The sequence below is a fragment of the Esox lucius genome, chromosome 19 (genome assembly GCF_011004845.1).
Source record: "Esox lucius isolate fEsoLuc1 chromosome 19, fEsoLuc1.pri, whole genome shotgun sequence".
In the NCBI taxonomy this organism is placed as follows: Eukaryota; Metazoa; Chordata; class Actinopteri; order Esociformes; family Esocidae; genus Esox; species Esox lucius.
The window spans coordinates 10784112-10797805 of NC_047587.1; the positions used below are offsets into that span (position 1 = coordinate 10784112).

At 41.5% G+C, this 13694-nt stretch overlaps 1 protein-coding gene across 1 annotated transcript; it reads right to left on the bottom strand.

The window, feature by feature from the left end:
* Window positions 1-6855: 6855 nt before the first annotated feature.
* LOC105026416 (carboxypeptidase A2) lies at window positions 6856-13064 on the bottom strand. Its single transcript, XM_010897867.3, has 11 exons — window positions 12980-13064; window positions 11498-11579; window positions 11059-11193; window positions 10552-10650; window positions 9130-9231; window positions 8738-8839; window positions 8360-8470; window positions 7892-7982; window positions 7452-7651; window positions 7289-7373; window positions 6856-7118 (listed from the first exon to the last, which is right to left on the bottom strand). Exons 1-11 carry the CDS (start codon window positions 13039-13041, stop codon window positions 6931-6933), a joined length of 1257 nt encoding a protein of 418 aa, XP_010896169.1. The 5' UTR covers window positions 13042-13064; the 3' UTR covers window positions 6856-6930.
* Window positions 13065-13694: the final 630 nt, after the last annotated feature.

Consider the following 13694-nt stretch of genomic DNA (forward strand, 5'->3'; position numbering starts at 1 on the left):
CCATGTCCCGTAGCCAGAAGTTGTGGGGGTGGGCGGTAGGATGCCATTTAGGAAGCAGTCTGTTTTCTCGCTCTCAGCGGAGGAACGTAGACGTTGCCCAGCCCAGCCTTTTCTCAGAGACACCGTAGATCTGTAACTTTTATGTGATATCGGTCTCCCATAGTGTTTGGGGATTGTTGTATACTGTATATTATTCTTAATCATTACATTAGTAAAAGTGAGTTGCTTTAGTCCAGCGATGGGTTTAAGGCATCACTTTGATTTAGATTTGTTTCCCCCGTGCGGCAATGTTATTGATCCATTACCTCTCCAAATGTATTTTAGAAATGCCGCTTTTTATAAGGATTTGCTTCAAGGCTTTCGGAAGATACACTTACCTGTCGTAGAAATGCAATCTGTTTTTGAATTCGATTTCAATTGTTCTGAAAATAGATTTGCATTGATGTTCTCAATTAAACCCTTTTGATGGCAGACGTCTTACATTGCACATCTTTGACTGTTTGGAGTTGAGAAGAAAACCACTGAGTATAATAAAAAGTACTATTTCTGTATGCCTTTTCAGTATTTAAATAAATATTCATATCAAACACGGTTTTCATTTTTCATCAATTATTTAGCTACTTAAATCGGGCTCTTTAGCGGTTGTCAGAATTGGATCACTGTTGTTTAAAATGACAAGGTGGAAGTGATGCATACTGTATATTCTGAAAGGGCACTTTTTGTAATTAGGCCCAAGTTTAGCGAGGATATACTGAATGAGTAATAACACATTATACAAAGACATTACGTACTGTATAAGCATTTGCATCTCAGCTTGTCCCATTATTAATGTTATCTCATCTTGCTGAGTGTCATATGTTTGAAGGGGGAACAAATAAACCTGAAATTCAATAAGACAAGAGCTCATATCCCAGTTAAGTAGATCCTAGTTGCTGTGAATGCCCAGAGGAATGGAGATTCAAAAGCAATAAAAAAAGCTGGAATCCAATATTGCTGCAATAGGCAGTGCTAAGCATCTTGTATATGTTGATGTTTTACGCTCTTGTTATTTCCCACACAAACAGTAACACCATTACTAATCGGCTAATGAAAGATTAAGTCATGTTGAGATAATTTTTAAATAAGAAATAGAACAATGCACAGTCTGTGGTCCTGTTCCAAAGTTTTGAGGCTGAACCCTTCTATTCTCAATTCCTCCTTTCCTTAAACAGTCTACATTGATTGAATGAAACTGGTGAAAATAATTCACTACCATGTACTAGTGACACCTATCCAGTCACATATGCACTAGTGACACCTATCCAGTCACATATGCACTAGTGACACCTATCCAGTCATATATGTACTAGTGATACCTATCCAGTCACATATGTACTAGTGATACCTATCCAGTCACATATGTACTAGTGACACATATCCAGTCACATATATGTAGTAGTGATACCTATCCAGTCACAGATGTACTAGTGACACCTATCCAGTCACATATGTACTAGTGACACCTATCCAGTCACAGATGTACTAGTGACACCTATCCAGTCACATATGTACTATTGACACCTATCCAGTCACAGATGTACTAGTGACACCTATCCAGTCACATATGTACTAGTGACACCTATCCAGTCACAGATGTACTAGTGACACCTATCCAGTCACAGATGTACTAGTGACACCTATCCAGTCACATATGTACTAGTGATACCTATCCAGTCACATATGTACTAGTGATACCTATCCAGTCACAAATGTACTAGTGACACCAATCCAGTCACAGAGGTACTAGTGGCACTTATCCAGTCACTGACTCAATGCAGCAAACAAGAAAAATTATAATAATGACAAAACTTCTACATTCGTCAATAACAAAAAATGTATTATATTTTGAAAAGGGCTTTGATGTAGTCCTGTCCAGATAAAAGTGCTATCAACAGTCTATGTAGTTACAGTGGTTGGTTAGTCTGCACACCCTTGCACAGTCTTGTTGTTATTCTGCCTTAAAATGTAATCTACTGTAAAGAGGGCATTCATTATGTTTCCCTACAGATCTAAACAATCTACATTCTCAAAGTGATATAAGTTAAGTGAAACAAAATTCTGATGCAAAGACATAATTTCCAAAAAAGTCTTAATTGCGCATGGCTCCATAACAGAGTTAATGTTTAGCGGATGTACATTTGGCATCATTTGTAAAATGATTCTACCAACCTTGCAAAACTCTTACGGTAAAAACTTTGTTGGAAATTACCGATAGACAGCAATATTCAAACCATGTCTCTGATCTTCAAACACATTTTAAATCAATATTTGGCTTTTGCAAATCATTGGCTAATCTAAATTTTTTACTTCAAAGTAGCCACCTTTTGCAGATACAACAGCCGAACACACTCTAGGAAACTTCTTCCCAATACTCTTGCAGACTTTGACACGTGTTTCACTTGTAGGTTGCTTTGCTTTCACCCGTCTGTTCAGTTCATCCCAAACCAGCTCTATGGGGTTCAAAGTCTGGAGACTGTACTGGCCTTTCCATGATTTTAAGCTACCATCTTGTTCTTTTTTTCTTAAGGACTACTGACATACCCTGGAGGTGGGTATTTGGTCATTGTCTTGCTGTAGGAGGAGCTCCTTACCAACTAGGCATACACCAGAGTGTATTGAATGATGCTGTAAAATTGTAGCCATTTTGGTTCATGGTGCCACTCAACATGTGAAAGTTGCTGACTGGATCCAGCAAAAGAGCCCCAGACCATCACGCTTCCTATTCCATGTTTGAGTGTTGGTTTGCCACACTGAAAAACCATCCTATCGTCTACTCAACGCTGTACAAAAACCCTGCATGATGAACCAAAGATTTCAATTAATACATTTTGATTAATCGGTTCATAAGACCCTCCTGTCTTCATTAGTCCACTGGCAGTGCTTCATGGCCAAGGAAGGAATGTTTTATTATTTTGCCATCTTAGCAACGTCTTTTTTACTGCCCTGCAGATTTAACAGTTGATACCGAGCCTTGCTTACTTCGACCAGTGTAAGCTATGCTTAAAGCTCTTGTCATGTACTGTATGTTGGCTATCATGTAAGCTGTTGATTTTCAGAAATCTTCTGATTCTATTGTGGTTTTGGGTCTGCCATTTGATGGTGTTGGAAACTGTACTCACTGATACCTTGGCTTTCTTTACATTTTCTCTAAAGAAAAGACCAACAATTTTAATAAGGGGTTGTAATGCTCTGTTTATCTTGCTTGTTAATTGCCTTTTTTTCGCCATTATAACAGCACTATACTACTTCTTGCAGTACAATACTGTCCAATTAATACTTAAGAGGGAGTTAATAAAACAGTCTGTTCCAAAACGGCTTCTACACAGACAACTTTTTTTAGAACTGTAACGATGGTGGCGGTAGTGGAGGAACCAGGCGCAGGTGAAATTAACTTGATGTAGGTTTTGCATGCAAAAACAAACTTAAAGAAAACAAAGGGGCTGAATCCTTTAAACAGCTCAAAACGGAAAACACTCACCAGTTACGTGTACATACAGATAGTGACAACAATGATCGACAAATGTGGGGAGCAGAGGGGAAACATTTAAACACATACTAATGAGATGATTGGGACCTAGTTGAAGACGTGACACGAAGACAAGTCCGGGATGTGTTTGTGGAGTGATGGGAACTGGAGGTGTACGGGACAGTGGCACTGATCCTCACCGCACCGTGACAAGAACTCTGAAATATAATTTTTTGGTAACCCAAAATCTTATTTTTACAGAATCCACATACCTTTGTATTATTTCATGTTATTCACTGGACTTGAACAGCTTAAATCTCAGTAGAAAAATGGGGGTGTTCTAAAACTTTTGGCCAGTAGATTGTCTCTCGTGGACGAAGGGGAGGCATTATCTGCACAGATTTTCTGTTCATCACATTTTAACAACTTCTTCAGGCAGCTTGGGCACCTACAAAGCTAACAGAGATGCAGGTCACCTCTCACAGGTTGACCTGCATCTCCTCCTGGATAGACAAGCAGTGAGGGAACAAAGCAGAATGGCTTGGCAGAGATGTGGCCACAGGACAAAGGTGCCCTGGTGTTTAAACATCTCCGCCCAGTTAAAAGCAATCCTGCACATTCTTCTGCAGTATCAATTCAAATATGAAAAGTGTGATCATGCTTGAAAAAGCAAACGCTAACCTTACAAACCCTAACCTTAATCTCATAATATATTATTACATACAATACACTGTTATAATAAATGTAAAACTATATAACAGTGGTAGTAAATTTAAAACCGTGGTTTTCCGCATTTGTCAGGAAGCGCAGAAGAGACCCATTGGCATCCAGCAGAGACAAAGTAGAGCGGACATCTTGGGATGATAATGAAACGTTCCTGTGGCTATTTTTAGAAAGTGAATGATGTGGCAGTGCTATACATAGCCACTATTGCGCCTGCTTTCCCTTTTTCCATTTTTAGACACAGCCTGTACAACTCTGGCGTGCTCAGGCCTTTTCTTACATTCTGTCACGTGAACAAACCAGCTCATCAGAGTTGCATGTTTTCATCTAAGCTCAGAAAGCTGCATTTCAAGAAAACCACTTGGACGGAACTACAGTGGGTCAGAATCACCCTCTTAAATTTAGATAATTACATGTGATGTTAATGTTTGAGCACATTCACAAAATACAGGTGATCCAGTTGAAAACATTTGGAGTCCTAATGCATACCTTATACAGGCTTTTAAAGGCCTCATGATGTGAGTACACAGATGAAATGGGAAGAGGAGTGTGAATACGCTGCGTAAAATCTATCTGGCACAGGACTTTCTGGAATATTGTACAAATAAAAGTCCATGAAAATAGGCAGCTGGCCGATTTGTCATCCCCCTTCAGGTGTTCATCTGACCAGCAGAGTGGACAGACAGAGGTTAAAAGCAGCGGAGCGAAACCCTCCAACCCACGCTCCCTCAGGTGACTCACAAGATGCTGGGGTTGGCCACACACAACATCCATCCCAAACCACCCTATTCCCAGTGCATTTAGAGCAATGCATTTGACCAGGTCAAAAGTAGACCACTAAATAGGAAATAGGGTGTCATTGGGTGCTCATGTTAGGTAAGGCCCAATTGTTTTTGGTAACGACACTGGAAGTGACCCTTCTGCTTCAGTAGGTTCCCTTCTGCTTTGTGCCCGATGAACGCTGTTATCGGATAACTCAAGTGCGGTAATTTGAATGAGGTTTTTATATAACTTAACACGTGCCTTCTGATCTGCACCAGTCGAAACGTATGTTACGTGTCCAGGCTTTTGAAGATTTACTGGAGAAACCCTTGAGTTCATGCAGAGTGTCTAGTGTGCAATGTGTAGGAGGCTGCACAGCCCAGTGCCATACAAAATAAAAAGTTATAAATGATTAACAGTCAATTTACTAGAGGGTCTTTGAAATATTGAGAGAGAGCTCAGCCATTAAATGCAATGTAAATGTGTCTATTTATAAACTTGTTGTGCAAAGTTAAGCCATGTGGAACAAGGCTACACCACGGTGTCTTGTTCATATAGCTTTTAGAGGAAAATGACAGGCGAGCAGCAGAAGAAAAAAAAAAACAACCAAACCCACATTTGCATGTAAAGCCACTTTGGTGGGTGACATTAAACTTTTAGAGAATGTAGTAGGATTGCAATAAATAATTTCCAGTAGAAAGCCACATGCTTGACTTAAACTCCCACCAGTGTTTTGAAAATCAAGCTTTGTCTGACAGAATTGTTTTTGAGACCTTGAGTCTAAAATTAAACCCTATTTTATTATTTCTAAAACCCAGAAGTGGGCAGGTTGTTGAGTTTGCAGTTGGTCTGAGTTGTGACTGAGATGCAGTATATCCCTTGTGTATAGGGCTTCAGGTCTAGAAATTCAAACTTTTCCCAGCAACTTCTCTATGCGCTTTAGATATAGTTATACTTGCATGTCCTTAAAGATATTAGCAACTACTTAAAGGATGATCCTTTAAGTATTAATCTCTATTGTCTAAATCCCCGAAATAAAATGTTTTGTTTCTAATCACTTAATAATAAATGTATAACACTCTATAATCAAATAAAAAAAAGAAGTTCCTTGATGAGTAACTATTCTATGGAGAATATTTTTTTATTATCCCCCAGGTTGAAATTGGCCCAACATCTCTAGCATCAGTAAACCGACATTTCAGACACTGTTGGCTCGATACCTCAGAAAGAAGCACTTTGCCCATTTCTTCCATTTCTCCCATTGTCCCATTCAATTAGCTGGGACTATCAACTTTCTAGGCTGATCCTTCCTGTCAATCTTGGTCATCAGGAAGGATGAAGTTGAAGTGGATACAACGGCGTAGGTTTGTATTGTACATTGGGGGGTCAGGGACAATGGATCCCAGGATTTTCACTCTTTTCCCGGGGAGTCACATTGACCTGTTTGTAATATTGCCCCCCCCCCCTAATTCTACACCCCTGGGTGGGCACCGTCAATGACACTGTCGACACCCACACAGAGTCCATAATGGCAAACGTGTGGGCATGCGTCCTCTAACCCCCCCGTCCCCCCCCCACGTCCTTCGTAGAGGTCTGTCATCTCTAAATGACACTGACTGATCAAATGGGGGCGCTGTGTCCTTCGTGGGGGAAGACATTTACTGTTGCCTTGCTTACATGTGTATAGCATTGCACTGCCATCTATTGCTGTGTAATGGCCCAGGACCGTGGGCAACACCTAGTGCTTCTCTGTAATATCCACTGGGGACATCACCTAGCAGAGCATCACCAAGCAAAACAGCTTTTCTTTGGTTCCCAGGCTGCTTGCCTGCCACAATTTTCACACAAATTCTCAATGAAAAGGGTAAACGAGCGATAGGTTTTTGTTTATTTCAAAGAATATATGCCCTGTGGTAAATGGATTTTGGAGGGCTTTGGGCTTAATAGGGGTGATCACGGACGTAGGCCATGATGTCTTTCAGGGCCAGCCACGTCTCGGAGGCTGTGGGGATGATCTGGTTGGCTGGCAGGATGAAACCATAGCGACCGGTGTCTCTCAGTTCAAAGGCGAAGGAATACTTGATGCCAACATTGTAGGACCAATCAATACTGCCCCCACTGGCTTGGTCTGAACGGAGGGAGACGTTACCATAATAAGTGATTCTTATTAAACATTGTTTAAATTGACGGGATTGGAACTAACTATGGTACTGTGTTTTCTGGTCCAGATTGTTGGTGTACAAGGACAAACAAACATCATCTAAGCAGTGTAAACATTTTAAAATATTAAATACTCACAGATGATTTTGCAGATGCTGCCAACCTTGTATGTGGTGCCATGGAGAGAGCTGAGCTTCTGAACTGCAGACCTACCCACAGAGTCCTGCCGGAGACAAGAGAGTCTGTGTGTGTGTGCGCGTGTCCACATGTGTGCGTGTGCGTGTGTTTGTGTTTAAGTTACCAGTTCGGCAGCGTGGTACGCGTCTTTGCAGGTGTATCCATAAGGGTACATGAGTAGCTGGGAGTAGGCGTGGATGGAGATAAAGGACTTAAAGTTGCCATGGCTCTTCACCAGGTTCACCACATTCTTCACCTCGATCTCAGAGTGAGGAGACGGTCCGTGGTAAGAGTCAGAGCAGGGGTTGGAACTGGCGCCGGGGCCTTGGGAGAGTGCACACAGCCACGCGCGCGCACAGACACACATACCCATGTGCACGCCCACGCACACACACACACACACACACACGATGACAAGGCAAACGGGCATGCTCAAGTTATTTCAAGTACAGCAGTAGAAATATACGCCACGGTCAACATGCCCTCCCCTACCACCGATGGGGTGGAACGGTAGCCATGTCTCCCGGGATCTGGTGGTCCAAAACCGAGGAAAGAGACACCCACCACCAAAGCCGGCATCCCAGTTCCTATTGGGGTCGACACCACGGCACATGGAGCCAGGGTTCTGGGAGCGAGTCTTACGCCACATGCGGTCCTGTCAATCATGAGTGTGGAACAGTTGGTCAGTACACAAACTGGGGGCCTAAATTGGGAAAAATTACAAGGCAATTTTCTTTGAAACCAAACAAAGGATACATTATTTTGGGTGGCTCAAGAGCAAGCACAGTAAGGGTAAGAAGAAGACCACTTGTGAAACGTTACACATTTTATTCACACAGTCCCCCTAAAAACTGTACATTCCAGAAATCTATTTCTAGTTGTCATCATTCGAGCATTATGCAAAATTACAAAGACGCATCATCCAGATATGTTTTTTCTACTTTTTAGCGATTGCATGACTGGACTAACGAACAAAATACCAGTCAAATGTATTTTCTAATGAAATACGGTGCATCACCAGCGAGCACCTACACTGGTGTGAGTGTGGACGTAGCCATCCGGGTTGGCCACGATCAGCAGGTAGATGTCCATGGTGTTCAGGAGGGAGGTCAGGGAGGGATCGGTACCAAAGTCTGTGGCAATCTGAAAGATAACAAGCTTTTTAAATTCATTGAAAACGCACCAATGAATGAACAGGAACGATAAATGGCTCTGTGGTTTTAGAAAAGTTGTGTTGCGGCTGTGCTCTGGGTCAGTTTGTGAGCCATACAGCCGTTCCATGGCTGAACACAGTCTTGTTGGGATTCTGTAGAATCGCCTTGAGGGTGGCGATGGTTTTGAATACAATAGACGTAGCTCTCTGGAAAATGAACGGTTGTGGGTGTGTTCTTCGGCACATGATTGTCTGACCTTGTTGGCAGTCCAAACTCCAGTGGCCTGAGACACCCACTCTCTGGAGTGGATGCCAGAGTCAACCCAGATGGCTGGACGCCTGTCTCCACCAGTGCTGAACTAAAACAAGGAACCACAGCAGTGATATGGTCATGTTCCATTATGCTCTAAGGTACACCAACACAAATAAATGCCCTCATATAATACTGCAGCTCTCTCTCTCTCTCTCTCTCTCTCTCTCTATATATATATATATATATATATATATATATATATATATATATATATATATATATATATATATATATATATATATATATATATATATATATATATATATATATATATATATATGGCTGTGTTTATCCATTCATCCATACATATGTGAACAGGTGTTCTCCTTTACATACCTTCAGGACATACATGGGCCTACCCTCATAGGAGGTTCCTATCTGATCCTTAGTGACCAGGTTCGGATGGGCAGCCACCAGGTCATCCATCCAGCTGTAGATCTGGACGGGTACAGATGGATACAGACAGACAAAACACACAGATAAACAGACAAACACAGACAGACACACAGAAAAAACACACAGATAAACAGACAAACACAGACACACAGACAAACACAGTCAAACACAGACAGACAAACATATAGACAAACACAAAAATGAACAGACAAACACAAACAGAAAGACACAAGGATAGTGACAACATTACGCGTGTAATGCAATATAAGCATTATATTACGTTTATTGAATGTATATATGTATTTTATAACCATGTATTAGAAATAAAACAATATTGGCAATGTTAATATATGTGTTGGAATATGCACGTGATCCTGTGTAGCCAATTGTGGTAGAGCATGACCTCAACAACACTGGCCTGTGGGTTCCTTTCTCTGGTCAGTGTAATGGTCTAAGCAGCTGCCTTCAGTACACAGAGACAGTACTGCTGCCTGGGACAGTTAGGCCTAGTGTCCCAGACAGCTAGGCCTAGCTGTCTGGAAAAGTTATGATGTGACACTTAGGGAGTCAGGCCTAGCTGTCTGGGACGGTTAGGGAGTCAGGCCTAGCTGTCTGGGACGGTTAGGGAGTCAGGCCTAGCTGTCTGGGACGGTTAGGGAGTCAGGCCTAGCTGTCTGGGACGGTTAGGGAGTCAGGCCTAGCTGTCTGGGACGGTTAGGGAGTCAGGCCTAGCTGTCTGGGACGGTTAGGGAGTCAGGCCTAGCTGTCTGGGACGGTTAGGGAGTCAGGCCTAGCTGTCTGGGACGGTTAGGGAGTCAGGCCTAGGTGTCTGGGACGGTTAGGAAGTCAGGCCTAGCTGTCTGGGACGGTTAGGGAGTCAGGCCTAGCTGTCTGGGACGGTTAGGGAGTCAGGCCTAGCTGTCTGGGACGGTTAGGGAGTCAGGCCTAGCTGTCTGGGACGGTTAGGGAGTCAGGCCTAGGTGTCTGGGACGGTTAGGAAGTCAGGCCTAGCTGTCTGGGACGGTTAGGAAGTCAGGCCTAGCTGTCTGGGACGGTTAGGGAGTCAGGCCTAGCTGTCTGGGACGGTTAGGGAGTCAGGCCTAGCTGTCTGGGACAGTTAGGGAGTCAGGCCTAGCTGTCTGGAAAGGATGGTTAGGGAGTCAGGCCTAGCTGTCTGGAAAGGATGGTTAGGGAGTCAGGCCTAGCTGTCTGGAAAGGATGGTGCTGTTGGTTAGATATTATTTGGTTACATAGATATTTGAATCCTTCATGAAATGTAAATTTAATTTGTGTATCAAAATAAAGTATTTAAAATGTGTGTGTGTGTGTGTGTGTGTGTGCATACATGCACGTAAAACATACTGTCTCCAGAGGGTGATATGCTCCAAAGTTAAAGCTCCTGGAGTGCCGCTCCTTCATGTTGTTTTCCTCCATCTCTGCCTTCTCCTCGTCCAGGAGATCCTGGCAGGATAACAATATGAATCAAGCTATTACTACCAGGTATTATGATCAGTGAATTATTACAACCACCTTAGTTAAAACTGTGGTATTACTTACTATAAAAAAAAAATCTACATTCATTATTACATTCTAAAACCTGGTATTCATGGTTAATTTATGTCTTAAAATATGTAAATCTGCATGATTTTTTATCTAAAGTGAATTACATCGGAAATACAACTCTCAAATCAGTGAAAAAGCATGTTATTAACACCCAACAGTCTGTCAACAGGTGAGGAACATAAAGGAATAATTTAGACTTGGCAGCCACGCACTTCCAAACAAGAAAATCTAAACTCAGTAGATGGCGCCAGTGAGCTAAGCAGTGACTAGTCTAGTTTGCCAGACTCCCAGCCACCAGTGGCTGACCTGTACGTTTGTGATCATGACAGTGTAGGGGATGTTGTGGGCGCTGAGGTAGTCCTTCACTGCATACAGACTCTGGTAGGGCACGTGGATGTCCACGGGCAACTCACTGTTTACAGGGTGGAGCCAGAAGTCCAACTGGTAGAAGAGAAGGAAGGATTATCTAGAGAATATATAAGGTTATCTAGAGAATATATAAGGTTATCTAGAGAATATATAAGGTTATCTAGAGAATATATAAGGTTATTTAGAGAATATATAAGGTTATCTAGAGAATATATAAGGTTATCTAGAGAATATATAAGGTTATCTAGAGAATATATAAGGTTATCTAGAGAATATATAAGGTTATCTAGAGCTCTGCACCCCCACCAGTCATCTAGAGCTTGTACATATCACTGGTCTAAACAGTGAGTATAGTATATTATTGTATTATTCTTACACCCCAGTAAGTGTCCTTCTCCAGAGCACGTAGGAGCTGAATCTGTTCCTCAGATTCCACATTGACCCTGATGACCTGGTCTCTGAGTGGGGAAGAAAGATACTATAAAATTATATAGAAATCTTAATAAATGCTTCATTTATCTTCCAGTTCAGAGAAACAATATGTTTTACGTTACATGGTGGTTTTAGTGAATTTTAGGAATTAAAATATATAGATTTTAGGGATTGACAGAAATCGATTCTCAGAAGCATTGCTAGAGCCATGGCTGATTAAATAGTTATATTATTTATTTGGATGAAAACTAGCTCTTGATGGAGTAGCAGCTACTCTGAGATCCACACAAAACTCAAAACATAACAAATACGAAAACACTGACGTGGTGACAGGACACTCTAGGTTTCTTCCTAAAATTCGGCCTTCTTAGGGAGTTTTTCCTAGCCACTGAAATCCAACACTACTGTTGTTTGCTCCTTGGGGTTTAAGGCCGGGTGTCTCTGTAAAGCACTTTGTGACAACTGCTGTTGTAATAAAGGGCTTTATAAATAAATTTGATTGATTGATTGACACAAATGTATTCTAGCAAAAAACAACGTGTGCATTCTGTGTGTGGGCGCACTCCTGTGCACGTGTCTGTCTGTGTGTTGTAGTTTGTGCTAGAGTACACGTGTGCGCGCGTGCGCGTATATATATATATGCCTCCTAACTGTCTCCTCACTGTCCCCATTGTGCCATCACATTTTTCTTTTATAATTTCTTTAGAGGTTTTCCTGTTTGCTTGAGTGATTGAACAAAGGTGTGGGCTGGGCATAATCTCTGATTCATTTTTTGATTGTAGGGACTGCGAAAAAGACCTCTGGTGGCATGTGTGGTGGAGTAGATAAGGGTGTCTGAGCTAGATGCTATTTGATTAAATAGACAATTTTGACTTTTATTATGGTATTCTTTCTCATCAAATCTCAAACAGAGGCAGTCAGTGTTATTTCACGCCACAACCAAGGAGGACTGCCATGCATGGTGTTGCTGCGAGCTATGTTTGTGCAGTTAAGGGTGACCTCATAGAGCTTTGTTTTGTGCCAGTCTTTCTCTGCTGCATATGTTAGTGGACAGTGGTCAAGATAGGACCACACCAAGACCTCAATAAACTTAAGGTCCAAAATATATTTTTGGACACTCAGTTGAAAAAGTAACTTTTCAAATCTTTGATGGCTGGTGATGTGAACCATATGAAAACTGCTTCTCAATAAAGATTTTGATCAGTAAAATCAAACACTGCACATAAAAAATAAACAATACAGTTTCAACCACAACTTTTTAGTCAGTTGTCATGACACAAGTTACCTTTTTTGTAATGCTGAAAGAAATGTGTGTCCCAATAACGTGGCCTATTGTTCTGATATGTCTTTCTGTTAATTAAGAATTTCAGTTATAACTGGCCTCTAAAATAGGTCTATTCATTTCAAAAGGTAAAAATGAACTTACCCAAAGAATACTTTCTCACAGTTGGCGGCTGCAAGCAGCACTAAGAGAAACAAAACCTTCATCGTTCCTGTTCTGTATGGCTCCCTAGGGCTCTCAATGCACCTGCCCTTATACACAGCAACAGGTGCGATATTCCCATGCAAGTATTGCTTCATAATCTACTGAGAAGTTCCATTTGACGTGGTGCAACTCAATAGGGTTAGAGTTATTTGGGGGACAGGGCATGGTGCTTTAGCTTTATTTGTTCATTCCATGGCTGCCCCTTAACATCTGTAGCTAGCTGTTCTTTCCCTGGCCACCTGATAATAGTGCTGGTATTATTTAAGAGCCTTAGCTCTATTGAGAGGCCTCCCGACTTGTGATCAGTATAGGAAATTACAGAATAGAATATGCAATTTTCTTTTATTGTAACAGGTCAGGGCTATCTGCCTACAATGCTGGATAGTTTTTAAACATTTTTCAATGGCGCCACATGGGTTATTTGGCTGCCATAATTGCAAATAAATGTTCACATTTTATACAGAATATAACCACAGGGAATGTTTTGAAATAAATCATATGAAAATAGTGTGGGAAATATTCCAAAGAATTGTTTTGAAACCGTACTTAATTGGAGATTCGTGAGTCCTGTTCTGCCTTTTACAGCCAGTTACATTAACTTGTCCTAAACACGTGACCGAAACCATTTCCCGCCTTAAACATAACTTTCTAAGGA